The sequence below is a fragment of the Boleophthalmus pectinirostris genome, unplaced genomic scaffold (assembly GCF_026225935.1).
Source record: "Boleophthalmus pectinirostris isolate CB_2022bp ecotype Guang Dong unplaced genomic scaffold, ASM2622593v1 HiC_scaffold_5, whole genome shotgun sequence".
Taxonomy (NCBI): Eukaryota; Metazoa; Chordata; class Actinopteri; order Gobiiformes; family Gobiidae; genus Boleophthalmus; species Boleophthalmus pectinirostris.
The window spans coordinates 19,945,562-19,966,905 of record NW_026571404.1 but is presented as its reverse complement, the minus strand read 5'-3'; the positions used below and the strand labels follow the sequence as shown (position 1 = coordinate 19,966,905).

Genomic DNA, 21,344 nt, shown 5'->3' with positions numbered 1-21,344 from the left:
GAGTCCATGCATCATCTTGAGCCATTTCTGAAGGGAAAATAGCATGGCAATGACACATTATTTGCCTGTCCCAAATGTCTTTCTTCTTGGCTTGCATTGACATTTAGCCAAAACATCTCTACTGATGCTTGATACTGTAGCAGTACCAGAGATGTAATGGCAAAGTCCCAGCACTGAGTATGTGGAGTGTCAATTTCAATGAGTGTGAGTTTGCAAGAAAGTCAATGTGCAAATGTTGACATAGACGTCCTGGCTCGAGTTCTCCAAGTAATTCCAGTTCCTAACTCGCCACTGCCATCTGCTGGTTCGTCGCGTTTTCGTAGCTTGGTGCTAAGCTGGATGATGCACTGGTCCCAGTCTTCAGGAAGCAGAAGCATGAGAAAGCCCAGGCAAATGATGGAGACTGCAATGAGGCGAACTGTGTTGAAGTTAATTTCACATGTGTATAAGTCCACCACTGTGGAAATAAACAAGATACAAGTTAGATTTTAAATTAAAGAGAAATTTATGTTGTGGCTTTAAGTGAATAGGAGCAGTATGTTATTGGAGCAAAGCCAAGACACTTACTGGCATTCACAGGAACGCTGAGAACAATGCCCAGGGAAATAAGGGTTGGATAAGTAATTGCAATGCCAAAGTTGACCAGGATGCTAAAAGCTGTAACAAAGTAGGTGATACCAAATGCATTTTGTAAAGATTGCACAACACAAATCTGGCTGCAACAGTTTACTTTTTTAAATTTTGAAAAACATGTCATACCAAAAAGTAGTGCCGATACCCCACAGAAATATGCCCAGGGAATATCTGCCAATGAGGCGATGTACTCCACGTGTGTGAAATACAGGATGGCCGGTACAAAGCTGAGGAACACAAAGTTGGCACTCCCGACTATACTCAGGAAAAGAGCAGCTTCTCCAAATTTGGCACTGCCCAGGACCATCTTGAAGAGAACCTGTAGATGAGGGGGGAGGAGACTTACAAATGGCGTGTGTCAGGAATGATAATATATGACCTCCTTAAGGAGCACACAGCTTTTGGTTTGGGAGTTGCACCTGCCATATCTTTGGCAGAGGGCCGTAGCTGCCTGTTCATCACATTAGGCAGCACTGACAGCATGGCTGTGGAGACAGGTCTTGTCAAAATATAACTTCACTGCAACCTCCATTGTGAGGACACAATAGCCTGAGGAACCAGTGAACTTCCACTGTCTCAAGTATTCAGTGTATACAACAGATGTAGGTGGAAATATTCCAAATAAAATCACAAACAAATTATGTTCATGTTGCTAGACAAGAAATACCTTGTAGAGTGCTGACAGCGAAGCGGAGGACACGACCAAAGTGATGCCTATGACAGAGTGGCTGTGAAATCCATCAGCGTAGGTCATCATTACAATGCCTGCTATAGCCAAGATAGCAGCTACTATCTGTAGACAAAGAGAAGGACATTAGAGAGTGACGAATGGGTAGCATGCTGCTCACAGTGGGGTAATAAAGAATCACAAGCCACCACTGCTGTGTGAGCAGCAGGCACACATGGCCTCTCAGACTCTCAGGAACAAATCACAGGAAAATTAATATTTGAACACAGCTTTATTAAGTGTCACTTGTCCTACACCCGACCCTCCAGCATAATCAGCCCTTGGAGCGCATACACAGGATACGGCACATATGCAGCGCCGCTGTGATTGTCAGACATTGATTTCCATTGCACTGTCATCGTGTTTACAAACCAAATACCACCTAGATCCACATCCATCCTGTACTGCCTCTGGGATTATCCAGGAATCATACGGCTACAAGACGCACCCAACCATCTGTTTCAGGAACAAGAGAGTCCAACCTTGTCAACGTTTATCGTGCGCCCAGCGTTTATGCAGTCATTACATGCATGTGAAACTGCTTGGTTTGAGTTATAGAGAGGAACATGGTACAGTCCAGCTGAGTGGATTTGCTCTGCATACGAAGGTGTCAAGAAGACGAATGAGCCATGCGTTTTTGCTTGGCCAAAGGCTTTGGACACCATTGGTGAAGCACTGATTTCTGCACTGCAGGCTGCATGTCACTCACTGCTGCACCTCTCACTTAGTGTGAGGACTGTTTGTTTAAAGGGTCACTGACCCCAAGGTGTTAGTGTAGTGCACAAACCTGAGATGAAAAGCAGAAAGGATCATTTCTCTTACCACCTGCAACCTTACAGGCAAACCTGTGCCACAATGATATGAACACAATTACAACTCATCCATTGTGTCAGAGTAGCGCTTTTTATAATTAAAAAGCATTTTCATTATTTCATCCTGTTACTACATTGCAGTGCTCATCTGCAGTTTTTTTGTTTTGTTTTTGCAAGCCAAAGCTTCTGTTTTCAACAGATACAGCCCACGCTGAAGTTTAACAAGATTGAATCTGCTGCTCCTATATATTGGTGTTCTAGTCTCTCACTTTCATGACAAACTCATCTAAGATGGCCTGCATTGCAGCGAACAGTCAAATGCTGCACTCCTCACTCCCCCAGCATGAGAGGGGAGAGTGAGAGATTATGATGGCATTTTTCTCTCACTATGCCCTATATCACAGATAATGGGGGGGTTGAGAGAGTGGGACAGCGTGAAGGGGGAAAAGGGGGTTTGAGTGAGTGCAAAAAGAGGGAAAATCCATTCTGCAGGGTGCTGCATGACTGTATATGTGAAAACACAACAGTGGACCATGATACCCAAGCCTCTCTACATGCATCCTGATGAAAAAAATCACACTGTATGACACACTGTATTACTAAGGCACAGCAGGTATATATTAGCATGGAATTGATGCAATGTGCACTGACATTCAGCTGAGGTAATACTACACTGCACACAACTACACACCCTTGCCCTTGAGTAGAAATTGCCTCAGTAAATTACATACCAAGACTAAATCCAAAAGCCCATTCCTACGTGTGTCATTAAAAAAATAAGAACAGTATTTTTTGTCATATAACCAAGACAGTAATACAGTGCGTGTGGCCAACCAATCACACACAAAGCTTAAACAAGTCGAGATTTGATCAGTTCGTACACAATGTAAAAACTAATGATCCAAATTATATTACTGTACAGTACAAGCACATGGCATACAAATAAGTAAACAGCCCGGCAAAGGAAATGTACCAATTACACTATGCAAATGATCTGACTTCTCGGGTAGACAATATGCTGAAGATTTACTTTGTTGCTCATTGTATTAAAGTCTGTGGTGCAATCGTCTTATTTCATCGCACGTCTTTGGCTATAAGAAGAGTAATAAAGTTGCATTGGCCTTACCCTGACCCCCATGAAGCGGTCTCGGAGCACTATCCATGAGAGGAGGAAGACGAAGGCCTTGTTACAACAGAAGAGCACAGACACATCTGTTGAGTTGATCTTCCTGAGCGCCTGCAGGTACAGGTAGTTGGTGAGGATCCACAGAAGGCCGAACGGAGCCACTTTAGTGAAGAACACTTTTGGGGTGAGGCCGTCGTCCCCAAAAAATCTGCTGCACTCCCTACAGTCAGAGAAACAGTTGTTAATACATGTTTCACATATATACAGGTTTTAGTCAGTAATGAATAATACATACTACTCATTTATTGGCAGAGCAAATCTTGTGGTAAAATGTTTAATCAGTTTATATTTTCTGAAGGGAAAGAAAAGAAACCTGTGTACTAGTTTTAATATGGCATGTAAGGGTCCTCAGGTTTGGAATAAGCTGCACAGAAATATTAAAGTTTCCTCATCTTTGTTTATTCTAAAACCAGAGCTTCTAAAAAATACAATGAACTAAAACCCCGTTCAGCTGATGGCTTTTAAACAGTTATTTAATATCTTGTTGACTTTACAAATTGATTTGCAAATTACCGTTAAACTCCATGGAGGTCTATACTATTTTGTCTAAACTGCTGATTGTCTTTTGTGTAAATAACAACTTCTTGGAGTGTGCTTCTTCCCATTTTATCCACATTTTAAATATAATCAAACCACTCTTTTACACAAAAATCTAATATTTGCTCAACCAACATCATCACAACGCAAGAGCTTAAATAGATTCTCACTAGAGATACACAGTACAGCTGCGGAATGGGACTCTTAATCCCCCTGAATCCTTTCCTGTGTTAAGAGTCTGTTAGCTGGTGTATGAACTTGGCATTGTTTACTGTTTACTTTCAAACTCCTGTGGTCCTTCCTGTTTCCCAGCCGGAAATCGGCATAATGCATTTTTCATTCACACACTGCTGTTTACACTGTTTATGTCACAGCTCGCTCTGAAAGCATCTGGGCCTCTGAAACAAACAGAGCATCAATAAAGCCAAACACAGTGGAGAGTATTTGCCAGCACACCTTGTTACAGTACACACAGTGGAGTAGCATGAATCAGCTCTGTTCAGCTGACTCTGCGTAGGAACACCTCAACACCAAATTAGCTCTGTGATGTTTGTAAAGGGCTCTTATCAGCACTAACTCTTCTGCATGTTTTTGCTTTACTAAAATGCACACAATACCTTCTAATTTACTTTTGAACTTTTCATTTTACTGGCAACTGCTAAATAGCACTGCACCCCCCCCCACCCCCCACCACCACCACCACACACACACACACACACACACACACACACACACACACACACACACAACATTACATTTCTTCATATTCAATAAATTTTAATGTTAAAAGACAGCTAATGGGTGACTCTAGTGAAATTCCAAGGTCAGTGCCCAAAAGTTGCCTGAGACCTGTCAGTCCCTTTTACATCCTGTCAGAATCCAGATTATGTTAGAGTCAAGTCTGTCTCCTTAATTTGTAATTTCTCTACCTTTTGGACCTGAAAGCCACATAGAGCTACAAATTCATCAAACAATAGTTTTTGGATGGACTGATCCGATACTGCTATTGAATATCGGTGCTGATACTGAAAATTTGCTGGGTTGGATATTGGCTTTCAAATATCAGCTCAGTCGACATCTGGGTGACATAATAAGACTGTTTACTGGTCATAGTCGACCCAGAAAGTCACATGATGTTGAAACTTTTATTTACACAAAGTTGTTCTGTAGTTACTTGAGGGATAGAAACATCTAGATAGTTCTGTCATATGTTGTTTTTGTTTTAAGGAAATAAATGCTATTTCCAGTCTCTGCACTAGTATTGGCCTATACTTAAAGCTATACTATCACAACTGAAAACGCTGAATTGGTGAATCCCTAAAAGAGTGATCATTTAATATTCTACTTGCATTTCTGAGTTTCAACAGTCTGAGCCCTTAAGATTCTTAAGTGCTAAAAAAGAAAAGAGTTACATCCCATAGAAACATTTGGCATGGCTCCAATCCCCTGGGCCCATCCATAACACTGACTCTACTGTGCTGCTTTCTTTGTCTCTTTGTCCAATGCAGGAAGCACCACAGATAATGTCTAAAGACCATGATTTATGGACTTTTTCAGCTGCAAAACTATTTGAACTTCCTGTTTGCTTCTCATTGAGCAAACATTTGCTAAAAATCTGATTTCACAAATTAAATATTTGGTGAGTCATTTTGGAAATTGAAGTAAACGAGTAGTGACTCTGCATAACTGCTGAATTAATATTTTTTACAGAAGAAAACTATCATCTATATTCTATAGTATCTATCTAACCAGAGAAAATTGAACAAATAATTTCTAGGGGTCCAAAATGACAGCAAGGAGTTCAGCACACTATCAATCCTATTTGAAACATTACACTGTATCAAATAATAAAGCCACTTTTTCTTTTTTGCAAAGATGACGATTTATGGGGGCTCAGTCTTGCTCACAGTTTACTGGATTGTTCCCTCTCATCCTACGCAACAGTCTTATATTCTTTTCATGGGTTCAAAAGGTATACATGTGATGTTAACTATTTTATTCAGTGTATTAATTATGAATGAATTTTGAATCAATTTTCCCAACAATTTTGCATGTGGTAAAAACAATAGTCATAAATTGTCTGACAAAATAAAGTACTTTACAGCTGCCATGCCTTCAATGAATCTCACCTGAATCTCTGCCGCGGTGTCTGCCTCTCTGGACTCTTGCACATGTGTCCGATGTAGTACAGGGGGAAGAAAAGGCAGTTCCAGGTGGTAGCGAACCAGGTGAGTGTGAACGGGGCGTCGAACTGTTTGAAAGCAAGTTTGGAGATCTGCGTGAAACCTGCCCAGGACGAGCACACACACATCACCATGGCGACCCCCCATAATGCCTTCTGCACCTGCACCGTGGTCACTCTGATGCAGCAGCGCAGCCTCCTCTTGTTGGTGCTGGACTCTGCTCCTACCGCACCTGCCGCTGACTGCACATCTGTAGTGCCCACCACATTCTCCCGAGGGCGCTCTTCTCCTACAGGTGAGCAAAAAAATGTATAGGATCAATCACTACAACTTTATTAAGGGTTAGATAACAAAAACTTATAACAAAACTGACATTTAGAATTTTATTTTGATACCAAGGAAAAAGCTTATAACTCAATATTGATTTTCATTTGACAAAGATAAAAAAAACAACATTACTGTGTTATATTATACTAGTTCTGATATAGATCAAAACCTTTCAGAGACTAGAAAAGAAAGGGACAATTTTGTATCTAGTTCTAGTCAAGCCCTGCCTCATCTAAAGTCAATAGCTACAGCAATAGACCTCATTCTCTTCAAACACACATGGAAAACCAAAAAACAAATGTGCACAAAAAAGAATTTTTATTTGCTGCCACACTGCCTCGGACATCTTCTCTCCCTTTTTAAAAAATATGCTTGAAATAAACCTGTCAGGCCTAGCAGCAGCCAGACAAATTTGCCTCTGGGTACCTACTTAAATTACATTTTATGTTCCACAATGCAACAATTTCAGGCAAAAATATGAACACGATTCTGCTAAATAACAAGCTCAAGGGCTCTGCCATCACATTTCAGTTTATTTTTCCTGCCAAAGACTGTGCTCACAGTCAGACAGGTGCACATTCAAATTTTACAGCAGATGGAGTGGATTCCCTGGGCACAGCAGTAGAAATAGTGAAATGTTACAACTTTACCTTGGGATGAAATAGGTCTTAATCACTTTGGGTCCTATGTATTTTAAATCACTTGTTTATGTACTGTCTTTTTTAATTATCCATTCTATTGCTTCATGAGTCATGTTTTGAGAGCCACTGCACAATGAAAGTTAAAGGCCTTGTATCCATTTTTTTTTATTTTTACAGTTTTCAAACAAAGATAGATCTAGTTCATTTTACATGGGCAGCATAGGTCCAAATACATTCCTCACTTTCTTAATGCATTCCTAACATCGTAATTCTTCATCTGCTACATGATGTCGTTATGCTAAACAGTGAATATTACTGTAACTCAAAACAGAAATAAATAGTGCTTATTTTTAAATTGTGTATCATTTTTAAATTGATAGATGTGTAATTATAATCTTGAAATAGCTTAATTCAAAATACACATACAGAAACACAGTCCAGGACACAGAGACTCATGTTTACCGCACACGCAGCCTACTCGTATCTTCTGTTTCCTAATTGAATTATAATGTGATCCATCAGCGGTATGACTGTGGTGACTGAGTGTGATGCCTGTATCCAAACACAGGATGAAGCAGGGCAGAGATCTGAGACTCCCAAAGACATCCCAGGTGACTGTTAACTTTCCATTGCATCTGTCAAAACATAACAGCCTCCATACATCTTGAGTATTGTGTAATTAAGCAATCAGGCAAGTTTGATTGCATATTTAAATACTACACTGCTGTTCTCAATGAACTTCAGAGCTGATTACCAAAATAATTTTCATTGATCAATTTCTTCTTAGTCCTGCTGTGCTATATATTGCTGAAGTAAATGATAATACTGAAACCAAATTATAAAGATGAATTACCCCTGTAAAAATTACTTTAAATGTACAATATTGTTAAATAATGTTGAGCTACAATAAATAAACAGCAGACTGCAACACTTAGATAAATATTTTAGTCATAATTCAACTCTATGTAATTCAAATCCTATCATTTTGTAGACGAAAATATCAAATGTTTCCCATTAGAGCAAAAAAAGGACCACATAATAAATACTGACCCCCCAAAATTATTGTTCCATGTAACATTGAACGATACATCGCTATAGTATTTATCATGACATGCCCCCTTGTACCCCCAAGTGGTTATTGGTGAACTGTAGTAACTTTCAGAGGAGCGTCCACTTATGTTATGAATCAATATGACATTAAACTAGTCCATCTCCATGGAAAATGTATGTTTTCAATGTATTTTAACAGTAAAATCCCTGTACTTGAATAAATGTGAGATAGATAACTTTAATGCCATACCACAACATTTAAGATAAATCAATAACATCTCTGTGTACACAAACAGACCCACCAGAGTAGTTACATAGTGTACTTTTAAACTAGATTATTACACTGCACAATATCAGCACAAATGTTGGGAAAGATGAAAAATTATGCCCCATTGTCTGAACCACATGAATATTTATTCTGTGAAAAAGTCAATAAGTGCATTATTCACACAGAGCTCCTTATCTCGTTCGATCTCTCATGACGTTGTATACTGATAATTCATTATTACAACAGTGTGGAGAGTGTCAGCCCCAACACTAGGGGAGCTAATAAATCATTTTAATAGTCTCACACAAAACAGCCCCTACAGTTACACTTTTATGAGGAACAAAATAGAATATCACAAATCAGATTCATGCCATCATACCAGTATATTTTTATGTACATTTTTAAGGTCAATGATTCTGAAAGTTATGAAAAAATGTATCCCAAAAGAACAAAGTTGTAGGCACCATACTCTCAGAGCATTTGGTTCAGAGAGCAACTATAGTCATTTAAGTCTGAACTTTCCTAATTTCCTAATAATTTCTCTACACACTACTGTCATATTAAATGTAAAAAAGTGAATTTTTAAAAACATTTATTAAATTTGTTGTAGAAAATTGAGAGTTGTAAGTTATATCTAAATGGAATGTTTCTTTGCTTTTACTCCTCATTGATATTTTGCAGAGGAGTTAGATTTAATCAGAGCTTTATTTTAAGTAGCATTAGCCAACACTTTTTCATATTGACCATCTCCCTAAAATGTGTTGTCTTGAGTTTTCTTGAGATCTTAAAATGTTTTTGTCTGTGTTTGATAATGCTTGCATTATTCCCAAGGTAACTACTGAACATTCCACCAATAGAGATACACGTAGAACACCCCCAGCATGATGTCACTGCAAAGAATCAATATTTCTTTTGGGGACACTACATCACATTAGTTCACTAGCCTGCAATGAAAACTATACTATCCTAAAAACACAAAAAACGAAGCCCACTTAAATTACTTGCTAAATTTGAGTCACTTGAGTTTATATGCAAAAGAAAGGGGTTACTTCTAGGGGTGTGCAAAAATATCGGAATATCGATATATTGTATTGTTTAATGTGATGATACAGTATCGATATCATGGGCTGCTGTATCGATATATCACCAAGAGGATTTTTAGATGTGTTTTACTAAATTATTTTGTTACAGTGCTACAGTTTTGTGGCTTGTGGAGTGAAAGGAAACTCATTTATGTGACACATTTGACATTTTTACTGTTTTGATGATTAAAATATTTGTGTTTCATATGAACTTTGCACAAGAAGTGGTTTAACAAAGACTTTTAGTGTCACAGCCATGATTTAGCTTTTATTTTTTATTGAACCGTATCGAACCGATTTGAAATATATCATATCGAATCAAAAGTGCACTGTATCGAGATATGTATCGTATCATGGTGTGTGTATCGAGGTATGTATCGTATCGGCTACTTCTTAATGATACCCAGCCCTAGTTACTTCAGAATAAATTGTACTATATCTAGAAATGTGTCATAATAATTTGGTGTAACAGACTTGAACACTATGGTATTAGGTTCTTTTTTCAGACGAAAAGTTTGTTTTCATACCATACCATTCATTCATGACAGTTTCGACGACTCACTGGCGGTCTTCCTCAGAGAGGTCACGTGATGTCGCTGTGACATTTTCAGTCAGCTGATTTATGCAGGTTTTGGTGCTGTTTTCCTCCTTCCTCCCCTGTGGAGGCAGGATGTGGAGGCAGACAGCAGCATTTGCAGTCCAACTTCCTTAGGACAGTATCCCAGGTGTGTGAGAGTAAAAAAGCCCCCGCGTAGTGGTTTGTAGTTCTGTGGGCACGTGTCCCTATGGTGATTGCCTCTTTAATCTAGTGACGGTGTTTGTTTTCCTCTGTCCCAATGATGTTTGCTCCATCCTAGTCCATAATGTGGTTCTCTCTTTTACAGTGGTCAAAGATGGGATACTGTCCTAAGGAATTTGGACTGCAGATGGCGCTGTCATCCTGTCTCCACCGGTTATAAAGATAGCGCAGAAACCTGCATAAATCAGCTAACCCGAAACATCACAGCAACATCACGTGACCAATCTGAGTACGAGTGCTGGTGAGCAGTCAAAACTGTCAGGTATGAAAAACAAACTCTTGGGCTGAAAAAAAGAACGCAATAACATAAATTATCGGAAGACCAAATGGACTAGACTTGGACACTGCTTGTCAATCACTTTATCATTAGGTACCTGCGCCCATACTCCAATGCAGTAATATAAGCAGCGTCCATTCATATGTGTAATATATTATCTGAGCACTGTTTAAGAAAGCATCCATCACGACCAATGAGCCAGCTCTTTTTTTCCTAGAGCCTGCTCTGACCTTGCCAGGTGGTCTCATCATATCACAGATTAACTTCACTGATGACTATCGCCTCTAATGCTAATGCAGCCAGCTTCCCAAGGCTCTGTACATATTGCCCAGGAGATTTGCTTTGTGTTTGGAGAAAAACATGAATACGTGATGCAATTAAAGTGAAATTATACTGTATTGTTAAGGCATCTGGAACAATAGACGCAGTAGAAGCGTGGCCCACTCTCGCAGTGCGGAGGAAAATTTGGCAGCAATGAAAGATGACTCAAGATCATTGCTTGTTATTGCAACTAAATGATGAATCAGCACAGCTCCAGTAGAGACAGGAGCGCACGGATGTTTATCAAAGTCTATGGTGCTGGTGGGAATTAACTTTCCCTATTCCCACCTCCCAGCCTGTTTGTCTTAAGCTTGTTCTGAAGGTCATCTATTTAATACAGTGCTCAGAAATTGTCCTTGCTGGGCCACCATCCTACATCGCGCTGGCCACTGCTCCATACTGCAGCACTGTTTAATCTTCCAAATGCAGCTATGGGCCAAGCCAATCAGCCCTCAGAGGAAATAGGGTCCAGCAGAGCAGCTACATCTCTGGCACTTGTCAACATGTTTAGCATCATGTTTCACATCATGTATCAGGAAATCTTATATACACATTTTTTTTTCATCTGAGGAATCACTAAGTACTTTTACATGGCCAATAAAAATCAGAATAATCAGATAACTCACAAAATATTAGATGAGATCCTTGGTGTGTACATGTACAAAAGAAATCTGATCATCAAAACACCCAATGACAGTTAAAGGTCCTATATTATGCAAAATTGACTCTTGTGAGCTTGTATAAGCCATGTTATAATGTTATTACCACATCAAAAACATACCTGGAGTTGGGTTTTGTTTCATTCACACATATTTGAGAAATCCTGCATTATTAGTCTATCTACATCTCCAAAGCTCAAAATGCTCTACAGCTATGTTTTACCTTTTGTTCAGAACTGGACTGACATCAGCAAATAACATAATATAGGCCCTTTAATCAGTTTCATTTGGACGATAAAATACAATCAATTTTGAACTCTTTCAGTCTTTAACATTTTAAATAAATCAGATTTCTCACATCACGTCACAGATTTTGATGTCTATTTAAACATAACCACTGAATTTAACCCCTTTAACCCCTTTGATTAAACAAGTGCAAACTGTGCAGCATATACTTGGAGCATATACAGTTCCAGTACCAGTATTAGATATATTTCACTTGCATATGGATATTGTAGAGTCCTGTAGAGAGCTTACATCAGATTGCTTTGAAAATCTTTTGAGCTAATGGCATTTAGAGCCAATATTATCATAGCAGAAACATCAGGAAGTGTCATGACCTTTAACTGCCTATTATGGAAAAAGTCTTTAACCTTGTCCATTTTTATCACAGGCTGCCAGGATTCAGGATAGATCTCTGTATAACTTCCCGTCATGAAGATTTATCTATTTGAGTCTTGTTAAGTTGAACTGGGTAAATGTAAAGCCTCCAGTGTGTCAGTTGTTTATTTGCATATGGCCGCTCAATGATTTTGCACAGCGTGCCTTTGAAGATTCTGTGTAATTTGTAAAAGAAAAATCCACAAATAAAAATGAAGAATCATGTTTTTGTGAAACCCTTAGAGACAGGAGCAGGCGGTTTGGCATCCCTGTTGAACCAGAAGTGGCATTCCCCCTGACAGCCGTGTGCATCCAGGGCTTTGATATATTAAGCCTTGTCTTAACTGAAATTCCCCACAAAGGTGAGGGCTGTGTCACTACTGTAAGTGTTTATTGATCTGCACAGTGTCCTCTCTGTCCTACAATACAGTCAGTGCAAGTGAATTAACCAGCAGCTAAAGGTGGACTAAATCAATCTTTGTCTTATGCAGACTTATGGACATGTGAGTCCCTCTGGTGTTCAGTGTTCCCTGTGGGTGAATCGGATATATGTCCTGGTTCCTCTGGGGTCACAGTTATCATCGTTAGTACTTCTCCAAACACTTTTCCCACTTCCTGACATAATTCTTCTTCCCAATCCCACTGTTCCTCTCCTGCAGTCTCTGCAGTGCAGATCTCTCCCGTTGATAGCTGCAAATCCAGAACCTGCCAGCAAAGTCAGAGCCTCCTCTTCCTACAAAGCCATTTCTGACATGAAAACTGTCACTACAGCTATGTAACACTGCTCCTGAATAACCACAATAACCCCACATGCCTCACACTGTCTACACACATGTGGAGGAGCATCAGGCTCTGTGACGAGAGCATATAGTCATGTGTCATCAGAGGAGCTGGATCAGGCAGGGCCAGGCAGGACCTGGCTGAACCAGACTGGACTAGAAAGGACCAGGCTGGACCAGACTGGACCAGAAAGGACCAAGCTGGACCAGGCCGGACCTGTTTAGTGACACCTCTGTGAGAGCAGCAGAGCACTGCAGCGCTTTGCCTCAGCGCTTTGGGAGGGTAAACAGATCAATCTCCAGCACATTCTTCAAAGAAACTCTTGCCTTACTGTCTCAAGCTCTCAGCTGAATATGAATGAGACTGCCCTTTCTCTAACCATACTTCTAATCCTGTCAAAAGTTCTACTTTATTGTTAAACTTACTGTCACTGTCACGTCACTATACATCAAACCATAACACATGGGATCTTGAAGAAAACACTTCAGGGTTGAACTTTGCTGCCTAACAATATCATTTATGGCTGTTACTGAGGAGCTACATAAAAAGCCTGCTACACTATGACACACTTGAGTGATGTGAGTTGTATGAGATGGACAGACAGCACACAGAGGAGTGTCTGTAATCTCTCTGACACAGTGTGTGATACTGGGCTCTGACAGCCCGGTGAGGCTGGCCTGTCAGTCTAAGGCCTTTAAACAGTGCACCTCCTCTGACAAACTGTCTCTCTCCATAACACACAAAGACAAGCGGAAACACGTGGAGAGGTGAGGCACATGGGCTCATGTCCTGGGAGGGCAGACAAGGACAGGCCTGTTACTGATCCTGCTCCTGAACTGGGCACTGTCCTTCAGCTTCAGCGGCAGACGTGAGTCACAGAACAGGCTGTGACCCTGACGCGGTTTGAACAGACGCTCTTGATACCGGACAGTGCCGCACTGAGCCACAGGTTAGTGACAGAGCAAAACACTGCTGTCACTCTCCTCTTTGTACCACATAATAACAACTCACATTTGACAGGCTACTCAGCACGGAAATATACTGCCTGGACACAGCGCACCAGACTGGCAAGAGCCCAGCAGTTTCTCAAACAAATCAATATATAAAGGATTGGCCACACCATCCCTGTTAAAACAATGCGTAGGTGAAAACTCTGGGTAAACTGCAGCATTCTTTTCCTGAACTTTGACAAACTGAACATAGCAGCTCGTCTTTTATGCAGTATGTGTAATTATTCATACAGGAGTTGGTCTTTGATGACAGGTTATTTTTTAAATGGGATCAAAAGTTCATTGCTGTTTTATACAAACTGAAGCACCAACTCAGTCATTTTCTTTCTACATCAAAAGCTATGAAGCGTTTTGCTGACACATTACACATAATGGTCACAAATGAACAACAAATGCTTTAGGCACAGTTTCAATTATTTACTTTCATTATATTAAGTAACTGTATTATATAAGTCATTAAAAGTCAAATGATGCATGTAATATTGGATTGTGTATAAAGCAAATCTATAGCAATATCAGAAAAAATAGATAGTATATTGCCATCACGCTACGACCCCATCCAGACATTTAAATGTGATCAGAGCTCTGACAGAGATCTGGCTTAGTCAGGATTTTAGTTCATACTAGGTAATAATGTTTTTATGTTTTCTCAAATAAAAATACATCGAAATATGTACTGTTACTTTTCAAGTGAGGTGTCTTGTCTTCACAGAGCTATAAAGGTCCTATATTACATAAAATGGATTCTTGTGAGCTTTAAGCCATATTATAATAGTGTTACCTCATCAAAAATGTAACTGGAGTTGTGTTTTTTTCATTTACACATGTTCAAGTAACACATTATTAGTCTGTCTACTTCCTTAAAGATTAAAATGCTCTATTTCACTTTGTGATGACATGAAGCGGTAGTTTTCAAGTTAACAGCTACCTACCAGGGCTGAAATCATCTAAATGATTTTAGTGAAGGTGTATGTAGTTTAAAAACACAGTGGAGCACTTCCTGTATTACTACATGACATCGCAAGGTGGAACAGAGTGTTTTCTGTTTGAGAGAAGAACTTGGGCTATTTATGCAGGGTGTGTGTTAAACATGTGTGAATGAAACAAAACACAACTCTGGGAATGTTTGTGATGAGGAAACAACATATAACATAGAGCAGAAAGCAGTGTAATATCGGCTCTTTAAGCAATAAAAACAGCAGAAATCTAATAAATGCAAGATATATTTGTTTAATGCCATTTTGCGTAACATCTCAGGCAAAGCAATAACATCTCCATGATGAAGAATAGTTACATAGTGCACTGTTAAAATGATTAGCCTAAATACTATATACAAGGAATGCCTAAAATTTAAAGTCTGCATCACTCGTATGAGGAGAAGCATTGTGCAGTATCTACATAAACTATTTCATTTCAGCCAAATCAGTCATATCAGCGTCCTAATCTTGCATAATGAATTGCTTTTTAAAGGTCTTTAGCTCACATCAGACCAGGACATAATCGGATTCACTTGAACTTTAAGTGATAGCCTTCTCCTCTCACGCACATAGACACACTCCACCCACTCTTAATAAAATAACAGCCCTGTCATTTTGTATTCAGGACACACCTATCAAGCAGCGCACTCATTACACCTGCTTTTAGAGCAATTGGACTAACCACACTTTCGCTCCTGTCCACTCCCCTCTAAATCAACTTCAATTTGACCATGGTGAGAGATAGTTCAAATGTGACTGGATCCTTCATAAAAATAGTCCGTGGTAGGCCTGTCACAATAATTACTATATCGACCTATTGTTCAATATCTGAATGCTGGAACAATATATTTTTGGGGTCAGCATTTATCGTCTGTACTTTTTCTTTGCACTACTGGGAAATCTTTGGTTATTTTTTGGCTGTAAGATTTAAGCTTTAAAAGGTCAAATGAATAACTTCTAGTGTGTTTCATTCTGTTATTTGTTTAGTGCAGCTTTTTTTTTTTAAACAATATTGTACTTTAAGGTCATGGCATTTTTGTGGCTTAAATATGCTCTTGGGGTACTGTGTTAGTGACATAAATTAATTTCATTCTTATGGTTTATAGTCTACATTTACTTCAACAATATATTACATTTTAATGTGTTATGCTGACAGGTAAAGTGTGTGGAACCAAAAGGTTAAGGAGCTTAAACAAATGTATAAAAATGTACAAAAATGTTTTAATATGTGTTTAGAGCTATACAACCTAGTCAAACATATTACAACAAAACATTATTTATTTTTCAAAATATATATTTTTAATTGAAGATGCAATGTGTAACTTTTCTGTTGGCATATCCACCATCTTGTCTCCTTGAATGTTCCACAGTGTAGCATCTTTAACTTAATATTCAGTGAAATCATTGAATTTAAGACAAGTATAATGCCATATTGTGAAACTTTATAGGCAACACTGTAACAGCTCCATGGTGACAAGCAGGTAGTGGATCCTCCACCAGAAAAAATACATCTTTAGTACCTCTCCTTGTGTAGATATGAAGCATTTATTCTTGAAATGACTATATTCTTTAAGAATCTGTGTATTTTTAGAGTATGGCTATAGGGTTTATAATGTCTTCCCCTGAAAGTTTTGCAGAAGCACAGAACAGTTTTTCTATTATGTCCAAGTTTTTGTGTAGTAATAGATTTGTCATTCATTGCAAGCTATCTGTGTTCAAGGAGCGTGAAGCCCACTGTGAAACAAGAGCATGACAGCAACGGGTGAAAAATGACCCTCTTCTTTGGGGAATATTGGTGAACTGCTGAGTCATTTACTACAAACAGTACCACTCCACAAACCAAAGCATAAAATGGGGTCAAATCACTACTATGAACTCAGCACACAAATGAACCAAATCTCCCCATGAGATCACCATTGAAGACATTGTAGAGAAATCAATGGTCATCAGACATGGACCACTGCCTGTGTGGATTAACCACAGAATAACGCTGTAACTACTGGATACAAGTTAAGGCAGCAGATACTCAAGAAGAACTAGAAGCTTTGATCCTATCTCACAATGATAAAGTGCCCAGATACTGACTGAAGGGGTCCTCTTGCTCACTGGTAAATGTTTGAAACATTGTGGTTCAATGTTAGTTTTATATGTGTAAAAATATTCAAAGCAATAAGTTCTTTGTGTCAATTAAAGGTGCATTGTGTAACTGTTCTAGTGGAGGGTCTGTCACCTGTTTCTATGGATATATTATCCCTTTGCCTGGAATGTTCCACAGTATGACATTAAACAGCTCTACCTTACATTTATTCAATTACAGGTGGTTTTATATCTCAAAAATACCTAAAAAAAAAAAAAAAAAAAAAAAAGACATTCTGACTGTGAGCACGGTTGCCTCTCCGCAGATCTGACCTATAACTTGGTCTAGTTTGGTCTCCATGAAGATAGAAAACTTTAATACCACACTGTGAAACATTCTAGAAAAAGAAGTAACATGGAGAAAAGGATCTGTTGGATCCACCACCAGAAACGTTACACAAAGCACCTTTAAGATTTTGACTTTCAAATGTATAAGCTAATGCATCCAGATGTTCAACGATGTCTTCACTATGCAGAAATAATTCCTTCATTAACTATTTGCTGAGCTCTCTTAAAATGCATGGATGACCACTATAACTCCGGGGCTACTGATGTTGTAGTTACCTCTAAGTCTAATATGACCAACACAGTAACTTTGCCAATTTTGAGACAAAAAAATGTTTTAATGAGCCCAGAAACATTACATCACTGCAAGCTTTTATTCTGTTACTCTGAGTCACTACATGGGCACACAGAAAAGGCGATTTTTTGCAACTTGTTAGTGCAGAGAACAGAGACTTTGAGCAGCAGTTACATAAGCAGAAATGTCTGAGAAAAACTCTGTCGTGTTGATCCTCCGTGCCCCCCTGTGATTCCTTCAAAGCAGCTTCTGAAAAAGGGAGCCTGAAGTCGACGGGAGGCAGACAATTTACAATACTATGAGCCACAGATTTACACTGCCCGCTCTATCCCCGGTCTCATGTCAGAGCTTTTTATGCTTGTCGTGCCAATGTGTGAATCAGTCAAGTACGACAACTGAAATCTACAATGAAAGCCTATCCATTATCCAAAGATGCACATCATTTGCTACATTGTTGTATATCTTTTCAATATGAGGAATAATCAATTAATACTCAATGCTCAATTGCTGGTTTTCAGATTTTAGAATGTGATGATGACATATTACCAGATAGAGGTCAAAAAAGAGAAAAGAGACTGATTTGTACTTATTATCCAAAAGGTAAATGAACAAATCTTGTATCTAGACATGCCTATAACTGACTACTAAACCCTAGAACTTACTGAATTACATAAAAAATCTACATTATAAATATTTATTGTAGCTGTGTGTGCTCTGTATTAAATATTATTGGCAAATACAATGCTGTGAGATCTTCTGAAACCCAGCAACTTAGGTAAATAAGACATCAAGCTTCTTAGTCTATTGACCAATTTCTCCATTTAAACTTAGTTCAACTGCAATTTTCTGTTTAACTTGCAGCAGATTATTATTCCTATAGTCTAGTTTAAAATATTTTGTTTATTAAGGCAGAATATGTTTTCTTACAGTCATTTTCATTTAATTTTAATCTTTTGCCAGATTCAATTTACAGAAATTACCCCTTCTTTGAGCGTCCTTGGTCTGAAACAAAGGATTACATAAGTAGAATATCCATCCAGGCACAGTAGGCAGGAAGAACGAGCAGGGGAAGTGACACCTTGAGTGAGACCCTGAACATGACTGATACGAATGCCACGTGCAGGACATCAGGTCATTGGATGGAGTCAAAAAAACAATTGGCCCGCGTTTATTGCGTGTCAGGGAATGTCAGAATCCCTAATTGCATCCTTGGACATGAAATAGAACCGTGAACTATCATAAAAGCACTGGAGCGGAGTGAAGATCAATCAGAGGTTGAGTCTGTATAAAAAGCACTGTTAATATGTTAGGTTCATGTACCAGATGTTGTAGTTGCTTCTAGTGGACTGCTATGGGAGGGTGTGAGGGAATCCCTGCAGCAAAAACAAGTTCAGATACTCCCAAAGGAACTAAAAATGTAGCGCCAAGATGAGACTGTGCTTCTAAAATCAATGCGTCAGGACAGCCGTATGTGGACTTGTTCGTTTATAAGTTAGCTGAACACGACATAATTAAAATGCAAAAATGGAGAAGAGTCAATGCAGTATTTTTAGTGCCAGGCTGCCAGCATTTTAAGTGAAGTTATGCGCCAAATTGATCAGCCGAGGGGACTTGAGGTGTTGTGAGAAAAGTTGCTCCATGTCTGAATTGACTAAAATTGGATTGATGTCTAAATTCTATCCGCAAAGAATCGCAGTGAATTATAGAAACGTTTGGCGATGATGCAGAAATCGATGTGAAGAGCCCCTACCTTCCACTTTGGTGAGGGTGAGCACCGGACTGTTGCAGGCGGACAGCGGGGCGACCCTTGCGGAGTGCTTCTTCATGGTGATGAGCTCGGGTGGGCTGAGCTCGAAACCGCGTCGACTACATCCCTAAAGCCGGTTTGGTGCATTCGCCTCTAGACCACTGGTACGGGATCCCCTTCTTTTCCCCTGATGTTTTAGAGCTCTACTGTCCCCCAAGCGTCCAACCAACTCTGCTCGGGATCTTTCTTTCTCTCTTGTCCTATCGTTCCCCCCACCCCCTTGCAGGCTGCTGCCTCCACGCGCACTCCCTCCCCAAATCTGCTGTATGGAGTGCGTCTTGGCTGGTCTCTCCTCACGTACACTTTGGTAATAGCTGCAGTTTAAACGTCACACACATTCAGGCATCAGCAGCACATCAGTACCACTCCCACGTCCCAATATCCACAGGCCCTTCACCGAAATCCTGCAGCCGCCCCATGGTCCCTCTGGGGGAGAGGCGCTTATTCTTCTTCGGAGATAGGGCGTAATTGGAGCGATAGGGCTATGGAAACGACTGTTGAGCCCACAAACACTAATTGTAATGTTTTCTGTTGAATTAAATTATAATGGCACCAGTTAATTCTCGCTTTTATCTGGGGACCACGCGTGAAGACTTCATTAGCGCGCTACTCTCTTAACATGAATGTGCACTGTGCTAATTATCCCTATTTCCAGTTCTTCCCACACGGGCGAGAAGAAACGGTTTTGTTGCAAACGAGGAACTGATTGTAGCCGACTCTTGGTTCCAATCCAGCTCTATTACACCTTAGAGCTGGAGCGTACCTCTATTACACCTTAGAGCTGAAGTGGAGCTCTATTATGCCTTACCAGTAGCCTGAAGTTGAACCATAAAAACTTAGCTGAGAAACTGAGATGAGTAAAACCAATGGTGTAAAAAGAGGCTACATTAATCCCTTGTTTTTGTTAGTTTCCCCTCCAGAATCGTTAAAACTCAAATGGCCAGTGAATGAGATAAAACAAATCTTGGTTTCCATCCAAATCACTGCCTGGAACCATTAAAGGTTGCATAGGGACAGAAGGATCCAGCTTTTTATCATTTACTCTGAACGTAAACAGCCACAGACACTGTATTCATATAAGACAAAATCATATAAGGATTTTCTTGGAGCCAGATTTGTTACAATCTTTACATTGCCTTTAAGAGATAACTGAGGTCAACTGCTCCTCCGATGAGTTCACATTTCTCTGTGATTGGTTAAATCCATGTGTCAGTAAATAGAGACAAGCACTTCCAATAAAAGTTTGTCTGCATTCTGGTTCCAAAGGTTGTAGAAAAAACACCCCAAAACAAAACAGATTAACACCTTTGGAGGATGTTGTTGTGCTATTAAAATGAAAAAAAAAACTAATAAAAAAACAAAAAACTGCAGTGTGGATCTGTCACTCATTCAGAACCTTAAGGCTGGCCAATGGGAGGAGTAGGTTTGAGGACTCAAGTACTTGATCATGATTTGACAATGTCTCCAAAAGATAGTCAAGAATGAGATCACAATATAATTTCAATTCAAATTCATATTCAATTTTGATTGCATTTATTTTAACAGTGACAGACACACACACACAATTTGGAAGCATCAGACCATAAAGGACTAAGATAAAGAAATCAAAACAAAGGCAAATAAAAAGTTATGTATTTGTGCACCAAGCAAAGAAATGCATATTGAAAATAGAATGGTCCAGTTAACAATGATTCAATATGTTTTCAGAATGCAAATTATATGGCGGCATATTCATTATGACGCATTAGAAGAACAGGAAGCTCAAAAATAATCCTTTGCCTCAAGGACTTCACTAATTTCTCTTTTGTGTACTGCCACTCCAAGTTCTGTCTTCTGCATCTCGGGTGAAAAATTAAAGGAACTTGAAAGCACCAAGTCATTGGTGTCATAAT

General features: G+C 39.3%; 1 protein-coding gene across 1 annotated transcript; it reads right to left on the bottom strand.

Annotated features, from left to right (window-relative positions):
- Positions 1-219: 219 nt before the first annotated feature.
- Positions 220-19,563, bottom strand: slc35f3b (solute carrier family 35 member F3b). Its single transcript, XM_055162770.1, has 7 exons — positions 19,396-19,563; positions 6,025-6,367; positions 3,299-3,518; positions 1,301-1,426; positions 760-952; positions 568-657; positions 220-457 (listed from the first exon to the last, which is right to left on the bottom strand). The coding sequence occupies exons 1-7, from the start codon at positions 19,469-19,471 to the stop codon at positions 222-224; spliced, it is 1,284 nt and encodes a 427-aa protein (XP_055018745.1). The 5' UTR covers positions 19,472-19,563; the 3' UTR covers positions 220-221.
- Positions 19,564-21,344: the final 1,781 nt, after the last annotated feature.